The sequence below is a fragment of the Pollachius pollachius genome (genome assembly GCF_949987615.1).
Source record: "Pollachius pollachius genome assembly, chromosome: 18".
Lineage (NCBI taxonomy): Eukaryota > Metazoa > Chordata > Actinopteri > Gadiformes > Gadidae > Pollachius > Pollachius pollachius.
This window is the reverse complement of record NC_136951.1, coordinates 4,590,980-4,613,748: the sequence shown is the minus strand read 5'-3', so window position 1 is coordinate 4,613,748 and position 22,769 is coordinate 4,590,980. Positions and strand designations below refer to the sequence as shown.

Below are 22,769 nucleotides of genomic sequence, written 5' to 3'. Positions count from 1 at the left end.
GCTAACACCAGAACCAGTGTCTGCAACACGCTAACACCAGAACCAGTGGCTGCAACACGCTAACACCAGAACCAGTGGCTGCAACACGCTAACATTAGAACCAGGGTCTACAACACGCTAACACCAGAACCAGTGTCCAGGATTAGCCAGACCTGGGGGGTCTGGTCCGTACCTTGGTCACGTTAAGGTCTTTCTCCTCGTCATCTAGATCCGTCTCCAGGCCGCCACAGGATCCTCCATCTTGGCTTCTGAGGAGCGAGGGTAAAACTAATGTTACGCAAATAAACTAGACGATTGATCTTTTAGTAATCATTCCCAATGTATCGTGAGTACGTCCTGTATAACATACTAAAGACAAGGTCTGCAGAAAGATGCTGCTGTGTTCCCTGACCAAACACACGCTTCTTTCAAACAAGCCTCTTTTAGAGTTGTTCTCAATTGTTTACACACTGAAACTTGAACTTTGCACATCGTTGTTAAAACGGGAAGCTCATGTGTCAACAACCAACGTTTCTGCAAATCTCTTGCACATTTACGTTTGTTTCCATTCAAGCAATCCTAAATCACTATGCAGATAATCGCATCATTAGGGATCACTTTCAGCATCAATGTTTATTATATATTTATATTTAGGGCATTCAGCAGACGCTTTTGTCCAAAGCAGCTCGATCAAGCCTTGTTTGTTCACATGAAAACCCATGGCCTTCAAATGCCAAACTCTGAATGCCTTTAGCTAGTTATTGGTTTAGTTATGGCTAATGGTTGTTGCCATAACGAGGCATGATTTTCAGAATTGAATTGAGAAAAGCTTTTAAACACACAAGCATCTTTTATACGCACAAACATATTTTAAACACACAAGCGTCTTTCAAATCACACAAGCTTCTTTTTAACACAGAAGCGTCTTGTAAACACACAAACATCATTTTAACACACAAAGGTATTTTAAACACCCAGCAGCTTTAGTAACAGCCCGGTTCGAGAGCCTCTCTCTCCAAGCTCCTGGTCTTCCGTTCTCAGGATGACGTTACCTGTGCTCGCCCCATAGGCTGCCCTCCTTGCGTTGCCATGGTGATCTACCAGCCAATGCCGAGCCGTGGAACACTTCCTCCATGAGCTCTACGGTCCTCTCAATCCCCACGGTGTCCAGCAGGGGCGCCAGCGAGCGCTCCCTCGACACCTGCAGTGAGGAGGAACCACAGGTTGAGAGAACCGCTCCACACAGGCCTCCTCGAGGCCCATCCCCCAAAACACACGAGGCGCCCTGACGGACTCCCACTGGGGGGAGCGCGATGCCCAGGGCATCGCTATCACCGCTGACCGGGATGCTAATCCATTAGCTTGTTAGCTTCAGAGTGCAGGCAGATAGATTAGTTTAGTTTAGTACAGAGTTTAGAACAGGGAAACCACTTCAAAGTGCTCCAAAACATGGATATACCAGGTAGGTATGAAGGTGTCTGTAAACCTTTTATCCAAAGCGACATAAAACTGTTCACACACACATTCACACACAAAAGGCAGAGTCAACCATGCAAGTCAAGCGCTGTAGGACCAAGTTAGGGTGAGGTGTCACTCAGTTAGGAGGAGCCGGGGATCGAACTACCCCCTCTACCGCCTGAGCTAAGCCAACCTCACTCTGTAACAAACAATTGGCTCATTACCAGACGTCCTCATAAGTGACCATAGAAACATGCTATCACACACCCCAGGTGTTTTACTATCATTGTGGGGACCAGCGGATACTTGGAGCTGGTAGTCGTCAAAACATCATTAAAAACATCCCACATACCAGCTGGCCCAGCAGGACCTGAACCCTCAGCTCATGGGCAGAGGGCTCTCTCCTGGGCAGAGGCTGGTACTTTAGCCCCAGGCTTTCCGGGGCCTCCTGGGAGATGATCTCCCCAGGGACTGAGCAGGCGACAGGATGAGGAGACGGGCCGACCGAGGCAGTGGTCGCCATGGTTAAGGGATGGTCTCCATGGAAACTGCAAGTAAAGCTGGAAGAAATAATAACATATGAGATTACACAATAAATTATGATAATCAAAGTTATAAATACAACACAATATCTTTAGACAAATTCAGAATCATATTACTTCATCAACAAATTGCAACAGGATCACACCGCTACCCCTTCCCCTGGTGTTCACCCCGCCCCTAACTCAGCAGTGCCCTCTTGTGTACACCTTCACACCCTCACGTTAACGTGAACGCGCAGAGGCTGAATACAGACAACCTTAAGACCCCCCGGAGACCCCCAGGGAGGTACACTCACCCAGTGGTCCCCAGCACCTCCTGCTGAGGAGGAGGAGGGGGATACTTGGTGATGTCACTCTCTGTGATTGGAAGAAGATGCGGAAAAGGAGGGAAGACCTCGTCCGTGTCATTTTCTGATTGGCCCACTTCTGAGGGCTCTGATAGGCTGAGGAGGCGGGACTCTGAGTTCCTGAGGGAGGAGAGCAATTGGGTGGAGGGTGGGGAGGGAGGGAGGGGGAGGGAGGAGCGCTTCACCCTGTCACTGTCCTCCGTCGCCGCCGTTGTCATGGTTTCCACCGTGACACCGTCCCCGGCAGTGTTCAGTAGCCTCGGGGCGGAGGTGACGGGGGGATATAGGGGCGAGGGGGAGGTAGGGTGAGGCAGGGGGGAGGGGAGGCCCACCGAGGCAGCCAGCGGGGAGGAGATATGAGGCCTCTCTCTCCTGGTGACAGGTGGGTGAGACTCGCTCGGCCCTGCTGTCAGGTAGTGAAAACAAAGAGGCAGGAAGTAGAGGTTAGAGGTCCACACTGGTGTCCTGAAGGGGCAGGGGGAGGGTGTGTTGGAGTGTGTATGTAGTTGCCTTGAGGAGCTGCGAACGCAGAGGTGCCAGGGCTGACATCCGCCTGGTAGGGGTGGTGGGCGGGGTCTGAGGAGGGGGCGTGTCCCTCTGGAGTCTGAGCGGTCATTGGTCTACAAGGACAAGCAGAGAGATGGTCGTTAGGAGTGCATGGCTCATGTGTTTATCCTCAAGGTTTCTCCTGTGAGTTTCTCTTTAACTCCTTCACGGTGCTGAGGGTCAGACGGACTGGAACTGGGATGAAGGACTGGTCTGATAAAGTGGTCCTTAACAGTCCAGTACCAGATGGGACATATTATCTACATTATTATATAATGTTATTCATTTTCACGATCAAATCCAATCCAGCACTGTGGTTCTGAGAGCCGCCAGCAGTGAAAGGCAGCGGTGAAACAAGACACCCAGACGTAAACAGACAGACAGACAGACAGAGAGACAGAGAGTCAGATAGACATAGAGACAGACAGACAGACAGACAGACAGACAGGAAGGGAGAGCGAAAGACAGACAGATGGCTGGTTCTACCTGTCAGGTTGCTGCAGGGCTTCAGCTGTCGCAAGCGTTGTCATGGAGACCTCTCTGACGTCCTGGAACAGAGGACGGTGGGGTCAGAGGTCAACATGTACAGACATGAGCCTGTCCAGGAGGGGGGGGGGGGGGGGGGGGTTGCCTACCTGTTGGGGGGTTGATAAACAGCGGTGGAGTTGATCGCCCGTCTCTCTCTCGTCCGGAAGATCCTCTGTGGAACCCAGCATGCTGGACGGGGGCCTCTGCAGGGCCCCATGCACCTGCTGGGAGAGGCCCTGGTCCAGGGAGGGGCCCTGGTCCAGGGAGGGGCCCTGGTCCAGGGAGGGGCCCTGGGGGGGTCTCGCTGGGGCTTGGACTAGGCAGTGCACCCCAGCATGGAGGGGGGGCGGGGAGCCTGGGTCTGTGCTGGGAGGGGGGTACCAGAGGCATACTTTAGACTGGTCAGATCAGTACCCAAAGAACAGTGTTCTACCTACAGAACAGTCTGTCAGAACAGTGTTCTACCTACAGAACAGTCTGTCAGAACAGTGTTCTACCTACAGAACAGTCTTCTATCTTCAGAACAGTCTCTCACCTACAGAACAGTCTGTCAGAACAGTGTTCTATCTACAGAACAGTCTTCTATCTTTAGAACAGTCTCTCACCTACAGAACAGTCTGTCAGAACAGTGTTCTACCTACAGAACAGTCTGTCAGAACAGTGTTCTACCTACAGAACAGTCTGTCAGAACAGTGTTCTACCTACAGAACAGTCTCTCACCTACAGAACAGTCTGTCAGAACAGTGTTCTACCTACAGAACAGTCTGTCAGAACAGTGTTCTATCTACAGAACAGTCTTCTATCTTTAGAACAGTCTCTCACCTACAGAACAGTCTGTCAGAACAGTGTTCTACCTACAGAACAGTCTTCTATCTTCAGAACAGTCTCTCACCTACAGAACAGTGTTCTACCTACAGAACAGTCTGTCAGAACAGTGTTCTACCTACAGAACAGTCTGTCAGAACAGTGTTCTACCTACAGAACAGTCTTCTATCTTCAGAACAGTCTCTCACCTACAGAACAGTCTGTCAGAACAGTGTTCTATCTACAGAACAGTCTTCTATCTTTAGAACAGTCTCTCACCTACAGAACAGTCTGTCAGAACAGTGTTCTACCTACAGAACAGTCTGTCAGAACAGTGTTCTATCTACAGAACAGTCTTCTATCTTGAGAACAGTCTCTCACCTGCAGAACAGTCTGTCAGAACAGTGTTCTACCTACAGAACAGTCTGTCAGAACAGTGTTCTACCTACAGAACAGTCTGTCAGAACAGTGTTCTACCTACAGAACAGTCTGTCAGAACAGTCTTCTATCTACAGAACAGTCTTCTATCTTTAGAACAGTCTCTCACCTACAGAACAGTTTGTCAGAACAGTGTTCTACCTACAGAACAGTCTTCTATCTTCAGAACAGTCTCTCACCTACAGAACAGTCTGTCAGAACAGTGTTCTACCTACAGAACAGTCTCTCACCTACAGAACAGTCTGTCAGAACAGTGTTCTACCTACAGAACAGTCTGTCAGAACAGTCTTCTATCTACAGAACAGTCTTCTATCTTTAGAACAGTCTCTCACCTACAGAACAGTTTGTCAGAACAGTGTTCTACCTACAGAACAGTCTTCTATCTTCAGAACAGTCTCTCACCTACAGAACAGTCTGTCAGAACAGTGTTCTACCTACAGAACAGTCTCTCACCTACAGAACAGTCTGTCAGAACAGTGTTCTACCTACAGAACAGTCTGTCAGAACAGTGTTCTATCTACAGAACAGTCTTCTATCTTTAGAACAGTCTCTCACCTACAGAACAGTCTGTCAGAACAGTGTTCTATCTACAGAACAGTCTTCTATCTTTAGAACAGTCTCTCACCTACAGAACAGTCTGTCAGAACAGTGTTCTACCTACAGAACAGTCTGTCAGAACAGTGTTCTATCTACAGAACAGTATTCTATCTTTAGAACAGTCTCTCACCTACAGAACAGTCTGTCAGAACAGTGTTCTACCTACAGAACAGTCTGTCAGAACAGTGTTCTATCTACAGAACAGTCTTCTATCTTCAGAACAGTCTCTCACCTGCAGAACAGTCTGTCAGAACAGTGTTCTACCTACAGAACAGTCTGTCAGAACAGTGTTCTATCTACAGAACAGTCTTCTATCTTTAGAACAGTCTCTCACCTACAGAACAGTCTGTCAGAACAGTGTTCTATCTACAGAACAGTCTTCTATCTTTAGAACAGTCTCTCACCTACAGAACAGTCTGTCAGAACAGTGTTCTACCTACAGAACAGTCTGTCAGAACAGTGTCATATCTACAGAACAGTATTCTATCTTTAGAACAGTCTCTCACCTACAGAACAGTCTGTCAGAACAGTGTTCTACCTACAGAACAGTCTGTCAGAACAGTGTTCTATCTACAGAACAGTCTTCTATCTTCAGAACAGTCTCTCACCTGCAGAACAGTCTGTCAGAACAGTGTTCTACCTACAGAACAGTCTGTCAGAACAGTGTTCTATCTACAGAACAGTCTTCTATCTTCAGAACAGTCTCTCACCTACAGAACAGTGTACTACCTACAGAACACTGTCAGAACAGTGTTCTATCTACAGAACAGTCTTCTATCTTCAGAACAGTCTCTTACCTACAGCACAGTCTTCTACCTACAGAACATTGCTGTCTATACTTCTGCTCCCCCCTCTGCTCAGGGTTCTGTCAGACTCACACCCAGCACTGCATCACACTGGAAACCCCCAAAACAAACTTTGAACTGGGAAATGAAATAATACAACAGAACATGGAAGTCCATGTACTGGCTTGACCCCTCGGTACCATGTGGTCGCTAGAAAAGTCTTTTAATGGGCCGTTGATCTCTTGTAGTTTAAGACTTGTAGTTTAAGGGATATATGGTTTCATTTGATGCCTTCCCCTCGTCTGTTCCCATTCGTTCACTAAGGAGCAGGTAGGGGTCAGGGGGCATCTTGCGCTAGGAACCCAACAGGGGGCCTGAGGAAGGGGGGGGGGGGGGGTATCAGAGGCCCCCTGAGCCCCAGGCCATATAGGGCTGAGCTACAGCGGGGTGGAGGTGGAGCATCAGGGTGGCTTACCCCGAGGACGGGGGTCTCGTGGACCTCATGCTGCTCTGAGCTCCAGGGGTCAGGGGGGCGCCAAGCCATCCCTCCCCAGGGATGAAGCTCCAGTCTGGGCAGGACTCCTGGAGGGACAGGAGGCTGGAGGCGGAGGACAGACTGGAGGTCTCTGGGAGAGCAGGGAGACAGTGTTTTAGTGTTCACCATTTTGTAATTGTTCTTTCTAACAAAGCTCTTTTGAATTGAATGGACAGAGAGAGATAAGAAAAGGGAACATGTCGGTCTGTGAGTCCACCTGTCCGTCTCTCGGGGTCCGGCTGCAGGTAGCTGTGGGGTCTCTGAGGCCTGTCCTGCTCCCTCCTCTCGTTCCTCTTCCTCTGGATGTACTGGGCCAGCGCGTCCTGCTGGGCCTGCCGTAGGGCAGGGGGGCGGGGCCCGGCGCTCTGGGGGCGGGGCCCAGTGCTCTGGGGGCGGGGCCCGTCCCCACACAGGCTGCCCCCGGGCGCCGCCCCCTCAAACAACCGCCTGCGGTCGGCCACGCTGCTCTCTGGGGGGCAGGGAGGGCTGTGTGAGCAACCTGAAACGCCTAGCGTCTATAAAACGTCAAATATGGTCCAGCTTTGATGTTGCATTTACATGGTTGCTGCATGTATGTTCCACATGTTCCTGCTGGAAGCTAATGGTCCCACATTATATCACTCAATGGTTATCAGAAAGAAAGCCCTGCGCTGACAGCGTGTGAATGCACTGCACTGCATGTGGAGGATTCCGTGGTTCATCCCTCCTCACAGTACATCAGTATATAAGCCCAGCCGTACCTCCCCTCCTGAAGAGGGCGCTGGTCTCGGGGTCCGACACCCCCACCTCGTGCAGGCTGTCCGGCTCTGAGTAGGACCTCTTCTTCTGCTGGACGCTGAGGCGCTTGCGGCCGCACACCCGGCCCATCAGCGGGGGTCCGGCGGCGGGAGGGCCCAAGGTGTGCCTCTCCCTGGGGGTGTGAGGGGACACGAGGGGGGGGCAGCAGGAGGAGGTCGGGACAGGGCGCTGGGGTTTGGGCTTGGTCTTGGGACCCCTCTTCTCCAGGGAGAGGTAGCTGGTGGGGGAAGGGAGGCCAGAGGAGGAGGAGGAGGAGCTGAGGTCCCTCCGTCTGAAGGAGGTGGAGCCCAGCACCTTGGACTGGGCGTCCTTCAGGGAGTCCCTGTAGGAGCTGGAGGCAGCAGGGAGGTCGGGGTTGGGTTGAGGGGTCTGACATAAAAGTACTGCCTCATGCGCATGCCGGGGCGGAACCGACGCTCGGCAACCAACCAATCATTTTTATGAGGCAGTGATCTCTTATAGTACATAGCGATTGTGATGTTCCCCTGGCATGTTTGCAAAGAATTGCTATCGAACAAGGCTGGTTCACTGACTGTCCACTCACCCCCATGTCTAGACTGTCCACTCACCCCCATGTCTAGACTGTCCACTCACCCCCATGTCTAGACTGTCCACTCACCCCCATGTCTAGACTGTCCACTCACCCCCATGTCTAGACTGTCCACTCACCCCCATGTCTAGACTGTCCACTCACCCCCATGTCTAGACTGTCCACTCACCCCCATGTCTAGACTGTCCACTAACCCCCATGTCTAGACTGTCCACTAACCCCCATGTCTTGCCTGTACACTGAGCCTCATTTCCTGTCCACTTCATCCCCATGTCCTCTCCACTAACCCCCCATATCCTGTCCTGTGCAGGAGGCTCCTCTCACCTGCTGAAGGCGTGGTCTAGGTGAGGGAGGGTGTGTGGGCGCTGTCCAGCAGCACAGAGGGGCTGATGGCTCTCTTCTGGGGGAGGCTCTCTTAGGTGGAACGTGCTGCGGCTCCTCAGCAGCACTGAGCTGGGGTCAGCTTGGCCCCTGGACACAAGAGGCGGAGGTCAGGGTTGAGTGATCAATGCGTTGTTCAGTCAGTGACACAGAGTACAGGCACCAATGGACTGATGGCTGATCACCTTGCTTGGCATGTGGCAAAAGCTGCTTCCACAGATCAATCAACTGAGATACCTGTCCCGTTCTACCTGATCCACTGTTACTATTAAACCTGTATTGGTCTACCTGTACCACCTATACTGATCTACCTGTACCACCTGTACTTGTCTACCTACACTACTGTACTGGTCTACCTGTGTTACTCTACTGGTCTACCTATGCTACTGTACTGGTCTACCTGTCCTACCTGTGTGGTGGTGGGTCACTGCTCCGCCCCCTGTAGCTCATGGTGCGGTGGGCTTTGGAGCCGCTTCTCTCCAGCATGTTCCGGAGGTCCTCCGCTCCACAGGGGGAGCTCTTCCCACTCTGACCCGGCTCATTCTGGACCAGGTGAGACAGGGAGAAGGCCATTATCATGCCGAAAGGGAACCATTTAACATTATAAAACCATAGTTAACATCATGCTGGCATTAGCCACATGTGAGAGTTAGCAAGTTGTTAGCATTACATACTTCTTAGTTAACGTCAGTGTCAGAAATTTGTAAACTATCTGTTAGCAACATGCTACCAACATGCTAGCTAGCTGCACAGTGTGAACAGTGTGAGCACATGACACAACATGATAGCCTCAGTGCTGCTGTACCTTGAACCGCAGGCTACGCTGCCTCACGCCGTGTTCCCGCCTCTCAAAGCGGCAAACCTTCTCCAGGACGGACAGGCTCAGGCTGTTGTCCTGGTTACCACCGCTGTTGGCATGGCTACCACCGCTGTTGGCATGGCTACCACCGCCCTGGCTACCACCCCCCTGGCTACTGGCGGGGGTGAGAACGCTGTCAGAGCCGGCGCACCGCTGGACCTCTGCCAGCGCCATCTCCAGCCGGGTCAGGGGGGTCTCCTGCTGGTCCCAGGACGGGGGGGCCAGGGCGCTGGGCTGGAGGTATGATGATGTGTGGGGGGGGCGAGCAGGGGCCTGGCCCTGGGCGACCCTGGGGGAGACCAGGGGGTCTTCAGCCCTGATCCAGAGGAACAGGAGATAAGATGTAGAGTTAGAGTTAGAGTTAGCTTAAGGTGAACGATAAGATGTAGAGTTAGAGTTAGAGTTAGTTTAAGGTGAACGATAAGATGTAGAGTTAGAGTTAGAGTTAGTTTAAGGTGAACGATAAGATGTAGAGTTAGAGTTAGAGTTAGTTTAAGGTGAAAGATAAGATGTAGAGTTAGAGTTAGAGTTAGTTTAAGGTGAACGATAAGATGTAGAGTTAGAGTTAGTTTAAGGTGAACGATAAGATGTAGAGTTAGAGTTAGTTTAAGGTGAACGATAAGATGTAGAGTTAGAGTTAGAGTTAGTTTAAGGTGAACGATAAGATGTAGAGTTAGAGTTAGAGTTAGTTTAAGGTGAACGATAAGATGTAGAGTTAGAGTTAGAGTTAGTTTAAGGTGAACGATAAGATGTAGAGTTAGAGTTAGAGTTAGTTTAAGGTGAACGATAAGATGTAGAGTTAGAGTTAGAGTTAGTTTAAGGTGAACGATAAGATGTAGAGTTAGAGTTAGAGTTAGTTTAAGGTGAACGATAAGATGTAGAGTTAGAGTTAGAGTTAGTTTAAGGTGAACGATAAGATGTAGAGTTAGAGTTAGAGTTAGTTTAAGGTGAACGATAAGATGTAGAGTTAGAGTTAGAGTTAGTTTAAGGTGAACGATAAGATGTAGAGTTAGAGTTAGAGTTAGTTTAAGGTGAACGATAAGATGTAGAGTTAGAGTTAGAGTTAGTTTAAGGTGAACGATAAGATGTAGAGTTAGAGTTAGAGTTAGTTTAAGGTGAACGATAAGATGTAGAGTTAGAGTTAGAGTTAGTTTAAGGTGAAAGATAAGATGTAGAGTTAAAGATAGACATGTTTAGGAGAAAGATAAGATATAGGGTTACGGATAGAGGTATGTTACAGAGAAAGATAAGATATAATATCTAATATAAAAGTTATAGAGACGTCAGAGATAAAGATTTGATATCAAGGTAAAAGTTATGTTAGAGAGAAAGATTAGATAGACTAAAGGGTTAAGGTTAGACCTACGTTAGAGAGAAAGAGACGGTCTAGCTATAGGATTAGAGTTTTCTAAGAGACAAGGATTAAATATGATTCAGAGTTCAGGTAGGGTTAGGTGACAAAGTAGACAAAGTAAAAGTTCAGGTAGACCAATTTCTTTACAGTAACTGTAAGAATGGCCAGTCATTGTATTTTGGGGATATGGTGTTGTTTGCATAGCGAAAAAATAGAAAAGCGAACTGAAAGCAACTTGATCTCCTGCTCTTTATCACCAAGCTCTCTAAAGGGCAAGAGAACCCTCCCATAACCATCAGGGGAGAAAACACAGAGGAGGTGACTGTCAGGTGACTGATTTAGCATGAGTCAGCTGAACCAAGGGACGGTTGGATGATAGGTTAGCATACAGCTAGTTGGATGATTGGTTATGGTTGAGCTGGTTGGATGATAGGTTAGCATGGAGCTGGTTGGATGATAGGTTAGCATGGAGCTGGTTGGATAATAGGTTAGCATGGAGCTGGTTGGATGATAGGTTAGCATGGAGCTAGTTGGATGATAGGTTAGCATGGAGCTAGTTGGATGATAGGTTAGCATGGAGCTGGTTGGATGATAGGTTAGCATGGAGCTAGTTGGATGATAGGTTAGCATGGAGCTGGTTGGATAATAGGTTAGATTAGTAAGATGTAGGGTTAAGGTTAGAGTAAGGTGTATATATGAGAGACAAAGATAGGATAGATATAAAGTTAAGATAAGGGGACGATATAGAGATAAGATGGGATAGATAAATTAGGGTCGGTGGGTATTTTTTGTTCTCACTTTCGAAATACATTTTAATCTATAATTCTTTCATGTATGTTTCGAAATTCCAGAATAGCTTTGAGACATTTGCCTATCCTACACAAACAGGGCGGGCCGAGGACACGCCCCCTACCTGTCTGCACCCTGCAGCGTCCTCCTGAGGGGACAGGACGAAGACGAGGAGGAAGAGGAGGCGGAGGGGGACAAGTGGGGGGGTGTGGCAGAGCCCAGGCTGCTCCGTACCCCCCCGCCCTGCTGGAGCTGATGGAGGGGATCCCTGGCCCCCGCGGCTGGGGGGCCCTGGCTGTAGGGGAGAGGTACAGGGCTGGTGCTGGGGGCCCCAGGGAGGCCCCCCCCCTGACGAGGCCTGGGGGTGGGGCTGCTCTCGGGGCTCTTCTCCACCACGGTGTGCAGCTGGACGTCGGCGGCGTACGAGCCTTTGGCTGAAGACGGTCACCGTGGGTTAGCTGGCAGAACAGCACTGGAAGACCACCAGGGGGAGCCGGTGGGAGAACAGCTGAACAATAAACATGGTTTAAACTAAAGGGGGAAAACCAGCGTTTACCTGAAGCCACAGAGCCACTGGAATGATGCCAGGAGCCTTTATGTAGCGACCTGAATAACACACATTAAATACAGATTTAATATAGATAGATAGAGCTAGCATCCATATAGACATAGGTATAGTTATAGATAGATATAGACATAGATATATAAACGTTAACTCCCACCCTTAGTGAGTGCGGTCCAGACTACATCAGGAGATGAGACAGTGTATAAGATAATATGAATACATACAAAAATAGAAAGATGTACAGGGCTCCAGACTAACTTTATGCGTTGGTTGCACTGGTGCGCCTAACTTTTTTTTTTAGGTGCACCAGCACAAAATTTAGGTGCACCAAATTTTTCATTGCCTCCTTTAACACCATAAGGTCACCTTTTATCGCTCTCCATAACTTTCATATAATGTGAATGATTTTTGAACAAGAATAATGGTGCGTTCCAGGCAACCCGTAACCCGTGTTTTCACAACCTTCTACCCGTGAAAATGCCCTGGAACGGCAGACAAACCCGCAACTCACTACCCGTGAACTCGTACCAGACCGATTCACTCCCAGTTCAAGCTCGTAACTTACAGGCTAAAAAGTGTCCCTGGAACGCAGCATGAGGTGTAGAGAAATGCTTGTCTTTATTTGAAGCACAATTATATATAAAAATAAAAATAAAGTGTTTCAAGTTTTTCACTGAGCTGAAATGGAACATTTAAAACTAAAAAATTAAGCAAAATAAAACATTTCCAAATAAAAGGGCTTGTGCAGGTAATTCAGACTCTCTGAATAATTACTCTCAGTAGTAGGGCAGGTTGGAACAGTAGGCTTAGTTTTTTTGAATGAAAAAACATTCAATGTTTTTACCTCGCTTAATTTTCCCCCTCTTTTGTCGCGTTTATTTTCTTTATCAGTTTCAGTTACTCTGGTGCTCAGGTCGTTCGCAATTTTAAAAACAAACACAAGCAGTGAACAGGACCAGAGCCAATCAGAGGCAAAGAACCGACCGAGTTCTTTCTCTTATTGGTTTAGACCATGATATCATCCTACCATGAGTAGGGATGGGGATCATTGATATTTATTGATATCGATACCATTTTCGATACTCCTTAATGATCAGATTCTTTATCGATACCACTATTGATACTTTTCTATTAATTGGTGGAAATACGAAGCGTTTTTAGTGATGAGGAAAATATTTAGGAAATAAATAATTGCATTTTAAATTAAATATGTAATTCTTAATAAATATTGACATCAGTAGTTTTAGTTATATAAAATAAAATGATTAGAGCACTATACAACTGTATTAGTAACACAGAAACATGAGTAATACAGTATTACCATGTTTCTCACCAAAAACTCAATTTACCGTTTCTTTATGTTATATTTGAACGCATCATGATAAGTCTTTTCAACTCGCAGACAGTCGAAGGTACTGCATTTGGTCTTTATTTGATGCACAATGCTAATGTGCTTGGCCATTGCGGTTGTGTTCCCCCCTATACGCCCGTTCAGCCATCCTCGCAAGCAAAGTTAACTGCCAGACTTCACTTGTTTTACTTGTAATACCTGTTTGGTTACAATTCCATTCAAAAACATTGGCGGACACGCTGCAGTGATTGGATTGATTTGATTTAAATGCCGTGACGCGACTCGAGGGACACAACATTACGTTAAAGGACCTACAAGACAAAAAAAAAATAAAATGAACGACGGGACTCTGATTTTCGGGTTTTGAAAAAAGTGGAACCAGGTCCTTGATAGAACCGGGTTACGATCCCCATCCCTAACCATGAGTGCGAGTTCGATTACAGGTGAACACAGAGAGATGATGCGATTGCCAAGGGAATTTATTTTTTCACCCGGGCAGCGTCAGGTACACCAGTGCGACCCATAAAAAATATTAGTCGCACCCTTAAATGTTTTTTGGTCAAATAGGTCGCACTATGGAGCCCTAAGGTATGTATATATAGAGGTATGCCTAACATATAGAGGTATGTGTACTATATAGAGGTATATATAATATATAGAGGCATAATATATAAAGGTAGATATAATATCTAGAGGTACATTTAATATATAGAGGTTTATATAATATATAAAGGTAGATATAATATATAGAGGTTTATATAATATATAAAGGTAGATATAATATCTAGAGGTCAATAACATGGCGGCCCACCGTAGCGAGCGGCCGTGCTCGAGGCTGGACCAGGAGCTGGGTCTCTCGTGGGTCCTGGTGGCCCGGTAGCTGTCACTGCGGTGGGGGGGGGCCGGGGCCTCCTTCAGGGGGTCTGAGGAGCTGGGGCCGGCCGTCGGGCCCCAGATGGGCCCGACGCTGTGGCGCTTCGACCCGTGGACCCCGCCACTGCTACCGCTACTGCAGTTGCCATGGTAAAAGACCCCGCCCCCAGATTCTGCCACCAACACAGGAAGGACAGGCTCTTACACAGGAAGAGACATCATGACCTGACACAGGAGGTGACATACTTTTTGCGTGCGCCGGGCGTGTTTGAGTCAATCCATTTCGTCGCCTACCTATTTTCACCACGCCCCTATCCTGGGATAGGCTGTTGCCTAGCGACGCAGCAGAGGTGAGCTCCGAGCGCATGAAGCCTGCGTGGCCATGGGGACCCTGCCCCTCCCTCCCCCGGGGGGAGACACTCTCCAGGGAGTAGCGCCCCTCCCCCTCCCTCCCCCGGGGGGAGACACTCTCCAGGGAGCAGCAGCGCTCGGAGCTGAGGGAGGGGGCGGACGCCAGGTAGTCTGGGATGCTGGAGGAGGTGGAGAAGGAGGAGTAAGCAGAGTCCCTCTTGCTGTGCAGGAGGTCCATGCTGTGGGAGGACCTGAGGAGAACCAGAGGAGGAGGAGGCCTTCAGTCGACACGTCACAGCCGGGGTCTCCTCCGGAGGGAGTGGACGGGGGGATGGACTCACTCATTAATGACTTCATGAATTAATCGATGGATGGAAGGACAGGTGACTGAATGAATAGATGAACTACGGACTGAATGGACCATGATGATTGAGTTAATGAACGGATAAGTAAATGAATGAATAGGCAAATGACCAATCTAATACGTGGATGAATGGATGAACAAAAGGACGGTTTTGACCTGGTGGATGGATGGGGGGGGACGGGTTGGTGTTCCCTGTGGTCATGGGGGTCGAGGGGGGTGTCCCGGGGTCCAGCCCGGCTCTGGGGTGCGGGCGGGGGGTCCAGGCTGTCCAGGCTCTCCCGGGAGCTGTACTGCTCTGGACTCCTCCTCAGGTAGCTGAACCCAGAGTCCCACCCAGCAGACAGGTCTGTGGTGGACACACTGAGGGACACACAGGCAGGCGGACAGGGAGGCAGACAGACAGGCAGGCGGACAGACAGGTGGGCAGGCAGACAGACAGGTAGACAGACAGGCAGACAGACAGACAGGTAGACAGGCGGACAGGCAGACAGACAGACATGCAGGTAGACAGACAGACAAGCAGGGAATCAGACAGGCGGACAGACAGGTAGGTAAACAGGCAGGCAGGCAAGCAGGAAGGCAGACAGAGAATCACAGAAAGGCAGACGGACAGACAGAGATATTGGTGTCATTACTGTATTAGATAACAGTCATGATAATCTGTGTGTCTAGATCACAGGATGAGAGTCTCTTTCTCTCAGTTCAGCATCTATAAACATTTATCGGCAGGACAAGAACAGAAAACTACAATTATATATTCAGTGTTATACCACAGTGTTGCCAAATACTTGATCGTGATTGGTCAACAATGTTCCAGATTTGTGTATTATTGTCCAGGAACGGGCTTCTCTGCCCCGTCAAAGTTCTAAAATAATGCACTGCAAATCAAATGGTAAATGGACTACATTTATACAGCACTTTTCTAACTAGTTGCACTCAAAACGCTTTACGATAATAAAATAAACATTCACCCATTCTCGCTCTACCTCCTGAGCTACATGCCGCCCCCAAATCAACATTATCAACAATGGCCCAAAAAGACTGTCCACCAGATGTTACCATGACAACAGTAAGATCATCGCCTTAATGCCCGGCGATATAATGTGTTCATTTCAGCTGACTCAGTTAAAAACCAACAACGCAGTAGATGAAAGTAATGGATCTCTTACCATGGTTGGTAACTGTGGTATGAGCAGTACTGTTTTCTCCAAAAACTTGATAGCCAAGAATTGTTCATTCCTTACATAATTAATAGCTATAATAAAGACTTAAGGAGAAGGTTTTATGATTGGATTCAGACATTTCAATATGCTCTTCTGAATGAAGGACTGGTATATGAATCCTGTGTCTGGATCACGTTATCAACAGATTGTTTAGTAGCTGATGATATAGCGCTTCTATTTCTGACCATGACCTATGACGGTCTGCCTTTATCAGAGCTCTGGGAACAGGATCCAAGAAGGGTGAAAGAGTTCTGCACAACCCAACCTCCAGGCTCCTTATCTGAGTCTCTCTACCTCCTACCCTACCCTCTACCTCCTACCCTCTACCTCCTACCCTCTACCTCCTACCCTCTAGCCTACGCTCTACCTCCTACCCTACGCTCTACCTCCTACCCTCTACCTCCTACCCTCTACCTCCTAACCTCTACCTCCTACCCTCTACCTCCTACCCTCTAGCCTACGCTCTACCTCCTACCCTCTAGCCTACGCTCTACCTCCTACCCTCTACCTCCTACCCTCTACCTCCTACCCTCTAGCCTACGCTCTACCTCCTACCCTCTACCCTACGCTCTACCTCCTACCCTCTACCCTACGCTCTACCTCCTACCCTACCCTCTACCTCCTACCCTCTACCTCCTACCCTACCCTCTACCTCCTACCCTCTACCTCCTACCCTCTACCTCCTACACTCTACCCTACCCTCTACCCTACCCTCTACCTCCTACCCTCTAGCCTACGCTCTACCTCCTACCCTCTACCCTACGCTCTACCTCCTACCCTACCCTCTACCTCCTACCCTCTACCTCCTACCCTCTACCTCCTACCCTCTACCCTACGCTCTACCTCCTACCCTCTACCTCCTACCCTCTACCTCCTACCCTCTACCTCCTACACTCTACCCTGCCCTCCACCTCCTACCCTCTACCTCCTACCCTCTACCTCCTACCCTACCCTCTACCTCCTACCCTCTACCCTACGCTCTACCTCCTACCCTCTACCCTACGCTCTACCTCCTACCCTCTACCTCCTACCCTCTACCTCCTACCCTCTACCTCCTACCCTCTAGCCTATGCTCTACCTCCTACCCTCTACCTCCTACCCTCTACCTCCTACCCTCTAGCCTACCCTCTACCTCCTACCCTCTACCTCCTACCCTCTACCTCCTACCCTCTACCTCCTACCCTCTAGCCTACGCTCTACCTCCTACCCTCTACCTCCTACCCTCTACCTCCTACCCTCTACCCTACCCTCTACCTCCTACCCTCTACCCTACCCTCTACCTCCTACCCTCTACCCTACCTCCTACCCTCTACCCTACCTCCTACCCTCTACCCTCTACCTCCTACCCTCTACCTCCTACCCTCTACCCTACCCCCTACCTCCTACCCTCTACCTCCTACCCTCTACCCTAACCTCTACCTCCTACCCTCTACCACCTACCCTACCCTCTACCTCCTTCCCTACCCTCTACCTACCCTCTACCTCCTACCCTCTACCTCCTACCCTACCGTCTACCTCCTACCCTCTACCCTACCCTCTACCTCCTACCCTCTATCTTACCGTCTACCTCCTAACCTCTACCTCCTACCCTCTATCCTACCGTCTACCTCCTAACCTCTACCTCCTACCCTCTATCCTACCCTCTACCTCCTACCCTCTACCTCCTACCCTCTACCCTAACCTCTACCTCCTACCCTCTACCCTACCCTCTATCCTACCCTCTACCTCCTACCCTCTACCCTACCTCCTACCCTCTACCTCCTACCCTCTACCTCCTACCCTACCCTCTACCTCCTACCCTCTACCTCCTACCCTCTACCCTAACCTCTACCTCCTACCCTCTACCTCCTACCCTCTACCTCCTACCCTCTATCCTACCCTCTACCTCCTACCCTCTACCTCCTACCCTCTACCTCCTACCCTCTATCCTACCCTCTACCTCCTACCCTCTACCTCCTACCCTCTACCTCCTACCCTCTATCCTACCGTCTACCTCCTAACCTCTACCTCCTACCCTCTATCCTACCCTCTACCTCCTACCCTCTACCCTAACCTCTACCTCCTACCCTCTACCTCCTACCCTCTACCCTAACCTCTACCTCCTACCCTCTACCCTAACCTCTACCTCCTACCCTCTACCTCCTACCCTCTACCCTAACCTCTACCTCCTACCCTCTACCTCCTACCCTCTACCTCCTACCCTCTATCCTACCCTCTACCTCATACCCTCTACCTCCTACCCTCTACCTCCTACCCTCTACCCTACCCTCTACCTCCTACCCTCTACCTCATACCCTCTACCTCCTACCCTCTACCTCCTACCCTCTATCCTACCGTCTACCTCCTACCCTCTACCTCCTACCCTCTATCCTACCGTCTACCTCCTACCCTCTACCCTAACCTCTACCTCCTACCCTCTACCCTACCCTCTACCCTAACCTCTACCTCCTACCCTCTACCTCCTACCCTCTACCCTAACCTCTACCTCCTACCCTCTACCTCCTACCCTCTACCTCCTACCCTCTACCTCCTACCCTCTACCCTAACCTCTACCTCCTACCCTCTACCTCCTACCCTCTACCCTAACCTCTACCTCCTACCCTCTACCCTAACCTCTACCTCCTACCCTCTACCTCCTACCCTCTACCTCCTACCCTCTACCTCCTACCCTCTACCCTAACCTCTACCTCCTACCCTCTACCTCCTACCCTCTACCTCCTACCCTCTCCGCTCTCCCACCAAAGAGTCTGCCTTAAACACCGGTCCTGCACCCTGATGACAAGGTGAACAGTTCTAATGTTTGGTGAAACTGTTTGAACAGTTGAATGCCTGGTAAAACAGTTGATCATATTTTGTGAAACAGTCTAATGTCTTGTTGAAACATGCTAATGTTTCATGATGTACAGTATGTAACCGTAGTTCACCACTGTATCAAGACAATATACAGTGGCTCTCTCTCTCTCTCTCTCTCTCTGACTGACCTGGTATGGTGGTGTTGGTACCCTTGGTGCCAGGGGGTGTGCAGGGCGTCCAGGCCCCCAGGACAGAGCTCTAGCTGGGATGGGTGCGGCCCACTGCCCCCTAGCTTGGTGGCGTGCCAGGAGTGTGGGCGGGAGGTGGGCTCACTGTGCCTGGGGACACATAATCACAGATACATCTGAACACCAGTGGCTCCAAGCCGCCTTCATCACCAGAAGACCACCCGACCGCTGCACTCAAACATCTCTGTGCATCGTCAGGAAGACCTTCTTGGATCCGGATCTTTGATTCCCACCTGCTGTCTAGAGATGTTCCGATATCATTTTTCCCTTCCCGATACTGATTCCTGAACTCGGCCGATACCGAGATCATTGTCGAGATCATTTGAAATCGATAGTTATAATAATAAATTTGTATTCTTGTAATTAAGCGTAAGTATCCATGTTTTTCCGAGGAGATAAGGCTCCTCAGAGATGACTCGTTTCATTTGATGGAATCGGATCGGCCCATAGACTTGCATACTCACAAGTCTATGCCCATATCGGTATCGGAACAACTCTACTGCAGTGCTATGTGTCATTCTCTCTTTCTGTCTTCACTCCCTGTCCTTAAAGCCTTAAAAGATAATAATAATATTTAAATATAAAAGAAAAGCCATGGTTATATAATAAGAAAGCCGTTCAGGGACTGGAGTCCACTCCAATCTCAATTCAACAAGTTATATTTGTAACATTTCTGCAACAAAATATCTAAAAATAACTTGACCTTTTATATTATTTTTTGTGCTACTAGATCATCCCAAATTTTCCAAACCAGAGAAATCCAGTTTTATTCACGGCCCGTTACACAACATTACATTTGGTCTCATATGCCCTAACTCAAGGGACACACACTGAAAAAGAAAGGAATGTTTCTCCTCACAGGCTATATTATTGCTCTCACCCGCGGAGCAATGATGATTGCTGTGCACAGATGTGTTAGTTATCTGCGCGCGAATCATTTGGCTCGTGATTTTTGGCAGTGATATGCCGTCATAGGGAAATAACCTGCTAATCTGTTGATTTTTGGTATTGTGTGTGTGGATGTTGGCTGGTTGAAGCCTGATTGGACTCCGGGGCTGGGTGCACACCTGTTACACATTGAGTAATCCGCGTGCACAGGTTAAACCAGCACTCACCACACACACTCAGGGAGATCTCCTGCATGGCAGCGGAGGTCCCTTTTCAGTATCAAACCTATGCAATAAACCAGATTCTTTAAACCACCACCCTGTGTCCTATGTTTGGAGGAGCTCAGAAACGCCACCTAGGTGGTGTGTAGCATGGACCTTTGCTACACTGGCCAGTGCAGCAAAGGTCCATGCTGTTTGTGTGTGGAGATTAACCCTGAACCTGTTATAGTGTTTGTCTACAAGAGTGGACATAAGTGAGTGACATGTCACACATCAAATCACATTCATTTGATGTTTTACCTCCCCCTCCACCTCACCCTCCTCCACCTCTATCTCACCCTCCATCCCCTCCACCTCACCCTCCTCCACCTATACCTCACCCTCCTTTCTATCTACTACACGTTCAACAAATCTTTATAGCCACCTCGTGTTCTTCAACAGCTCAAAATAGCCAATCTCAATTAACTGAATGGCAGTTGGAGTTCTTCTTCCTGGGTACCAGACTCTGTGATGTACGCTGGCAGACATACAGGAAGTGATGCCATCTGATAAACAGGAAGTGATGTTATCTGGTAAACAGAAGTCAGGGACATGGATGCCTTCACGTCCCTAAACAGCAAGATCCTGTAATGACCGGACACGACTGGAATACCTCGACACACTATCACCTCAGTCAGATGAATGCAGATTACCGCCAAGATGGCAGACATGTTTGGGATATAACCATTACCAACTATAACCGACTTATTATCATAAAGTCAAACCACTTAGAACCATAAACTCTCACAACTGATGAACTATGAACCATGCATTATGAATCTGAATGACCATCAACATTACCAATAACCCTTGAGTCTGATCAGAAGACCATGAGCTCACCTGCTGGTGAACCTGAGTCTGATCAGAAGACCAAGAGCTCACCTGCTGGTGAACCTGAGTCTGATCTGAAGACCATGAGCTCACCTGCTGTGAACCTGAGTCTGATTTGAAGATGAACCATGAGCTCACCTGCTGGTAAACCGGAGGACCTTGGAAAGGATTCCGGTTGCTAGGCGGTTGACACTGGTGACACTGGTTTCCGAGGGCGACCGACAGAGCGCCCGGTCGGAGCGGCCCAGATCAGGTTTCTTCTGCTTTTTACGAAGCCTTCTGCGGTACAGGGCCTCCAGGAGCTCCATGATATGCTCTTTAATCTGGGTTCCTTAATCTGAGCCCGCTACTCAAATCCTTCAAAGCGTTATCCTATCAATTCTGGAACTTATTTTCTCTGTTGTCCCGAAGAGCGACTTAAGGGCACATTTAAATCATCATAAGTTGCATATTCTTCAACTTGGCTTTCCCATAACAGAATATCTCTTGGCAATCCAAAAATTGGTATTTTGTAGACTTTTTCATACAGTCTATCAAAACCACTCTTTCTGACAGTTTAACCTCTCTCTCTCTCTCTCTCTCTCTCTCTCTCTCTAACACCAGTAAGAAGTACTCTCTCTGTCTGAGACCAGTGAAAACAACTCTCTCTCTCTGACTAGTTGTAAGGACCCCTCTCTCTCCCTCTCTCTCTCTCTCTCTCTCTCTCTCCACAAGTGGCCCCTCAGGATGTCCACAGACCCCGGGTTGATCAGTGCTTCTCTTATTAGTAAATTTCTAAGTCTACCTCCTCAGCAAATTAAAAGCCGTCAAATATATTCTCTGTCCTGCGCTGCGTCCTCCGCCTAGATGTTCATAATCCGATCTCTGCTCCACTGCTCCTCTGGATCTACCAGACTCAAACCAGCCTCCTCCTGCTCCACCTCACTGCTCCAAGGGGAGGAGGAGGAGCCGGAGGAGGGTTCGTTAATGCTTTTAATTAAGACCTCCCTGACCGTTAGACGAGAGTAAACATCCCATATCAGCGGTCTGAACAGGGAGGAGAGCGGGTGGCTGCTAGTGAAAGGAGTAAAATTCAGTTTACCAGGTTAATAAAAAGATCAGACTGAAAAGATGAAAAGACTTTTGATAAATAAATAAATAAAAACGTGTTTTGGTTTGGTTATCCCGTGATGCAACATGTGGTAGTGGATAACAAAGGTCTCTCTCACTAGAGCTGTGTATTCATTCATAACCACACAGTCCCCTGATCTAGGCAGGGAATATAACCCCTACCCCTGCAGTGCTAGTGCCTTGCTCTACCTACTGAGCTACACAGGGAATATAACCCTTAACCCTACTCTATTGATGCCTTTCTCTAACTACTGAGCTACACAGGGAATAGAACGTCATAACCATTAGTAATAACCACCACCTCACTAGTGAGCATACCTCGGACGCTTTTCAGCAAGCAGTAAATGGAGAGCTTTGATGGGCTTCCAGCATTAGCTTGGAGCATCAACGGCATTCCTCTTCCTCCTTATCTGTGACTTTACTGAAGAGTCGCCACGCCTCGGAATGTCTGACCATACCTCCTATCAACCCATCGACCGAGTGAGGGATGAAGCCCACTAGGGAGTGAGGCCCCTCATCTCCTCTACCTACACAGGGAATAGAACCCCTAACCCTACTCTATTAATGCCTTGCTCTTACTACTGAGCTACACAGGGAATAGAACCCCTAACCCTGTAGTGTT

The 22,769-nt window shown here is 48.8% G+C and overlaps 1 protein-coding gene across 4 annotated transcripts in view; it reads right to left on the bottom strand.

Annotated features, from left to right (window-relative positions):
* The window catches only part of shroom3 (shroom family member 3), a 36,977-nt gene that overhangs the window by 3,749 nt on the left and 10,459 nt on the right, over nt 1-22,769 (bottom strand). For 2 of the 4 annotated variants that reach the window (XM_079756144.1, XM_079756147.1), the window contains exons 4-22: nt 18,999-19,148; nt 14,951-15,154; nt 14,374-14,681; nt 14,018-14,252; nt 11,847-11,896; nt 11,415-11,724; nt 9,094-9,463; nt 8,698-8,831; nt 8,232-8,378; nt 7,300-7,688; nt 6,777-7,028; nt 6,500-6,650; nt 3,508-3,766; nt 3,359-3,420; nt 2,837-2,946; nt 2,276-2,732; nt 1,790-1,997; nt 1,032-1,180; nt 173-248 (exon numbers count right to left, since the gene is read on the bottom strand). In XM_079756144.1, the coding sequence (XP_079612270.1) occupies nt 173-248; nt 1,032-1,180; nt 1,790-1,997; nt 2,276-2,732; nt 2,837-2,946; nt 3,359-3,420; nt 3,508-3,766; nt 6,500-6,650; nt 6,777-7,028; nt 7,300-7,688; nt 8,232-8,378; nt 8,698-8,831; nt 9,094-9,463; nt 11,415-11,724; nt 11,847-11,896; nt 14,018-14,252; nt 14,374-14,681; nt 14,951-15,154; nt 18,999-19,148 (4,021 nt within the window). Of the gene's footprint in view, nt 1-172; nt 249-1,031; nt 1,181-1,789; nt 1,998-2,275; nt 2,733-2,836; nt 2,947-3,358; nt 3,421-3,507; nt 3,767-6,499; nt 6,651-6,776; nt 7,029-7,299; nt 7,689-8,231; nt 8,379-8,697; nt 8,832-9,093; nt 9,464-11,414; nt 11,725-11,846; nt 11,897-14,017; nt 14,253-14,373; nt 14,682-14,950; nt 15,155-18,998; nt 19,149-21,175; nt 22,073-22,769 lie in introns of those variants that run through there. The other 2 variants (XM_079756146.1, XM_079756145.1) reach the window with 2 other exon arrangements.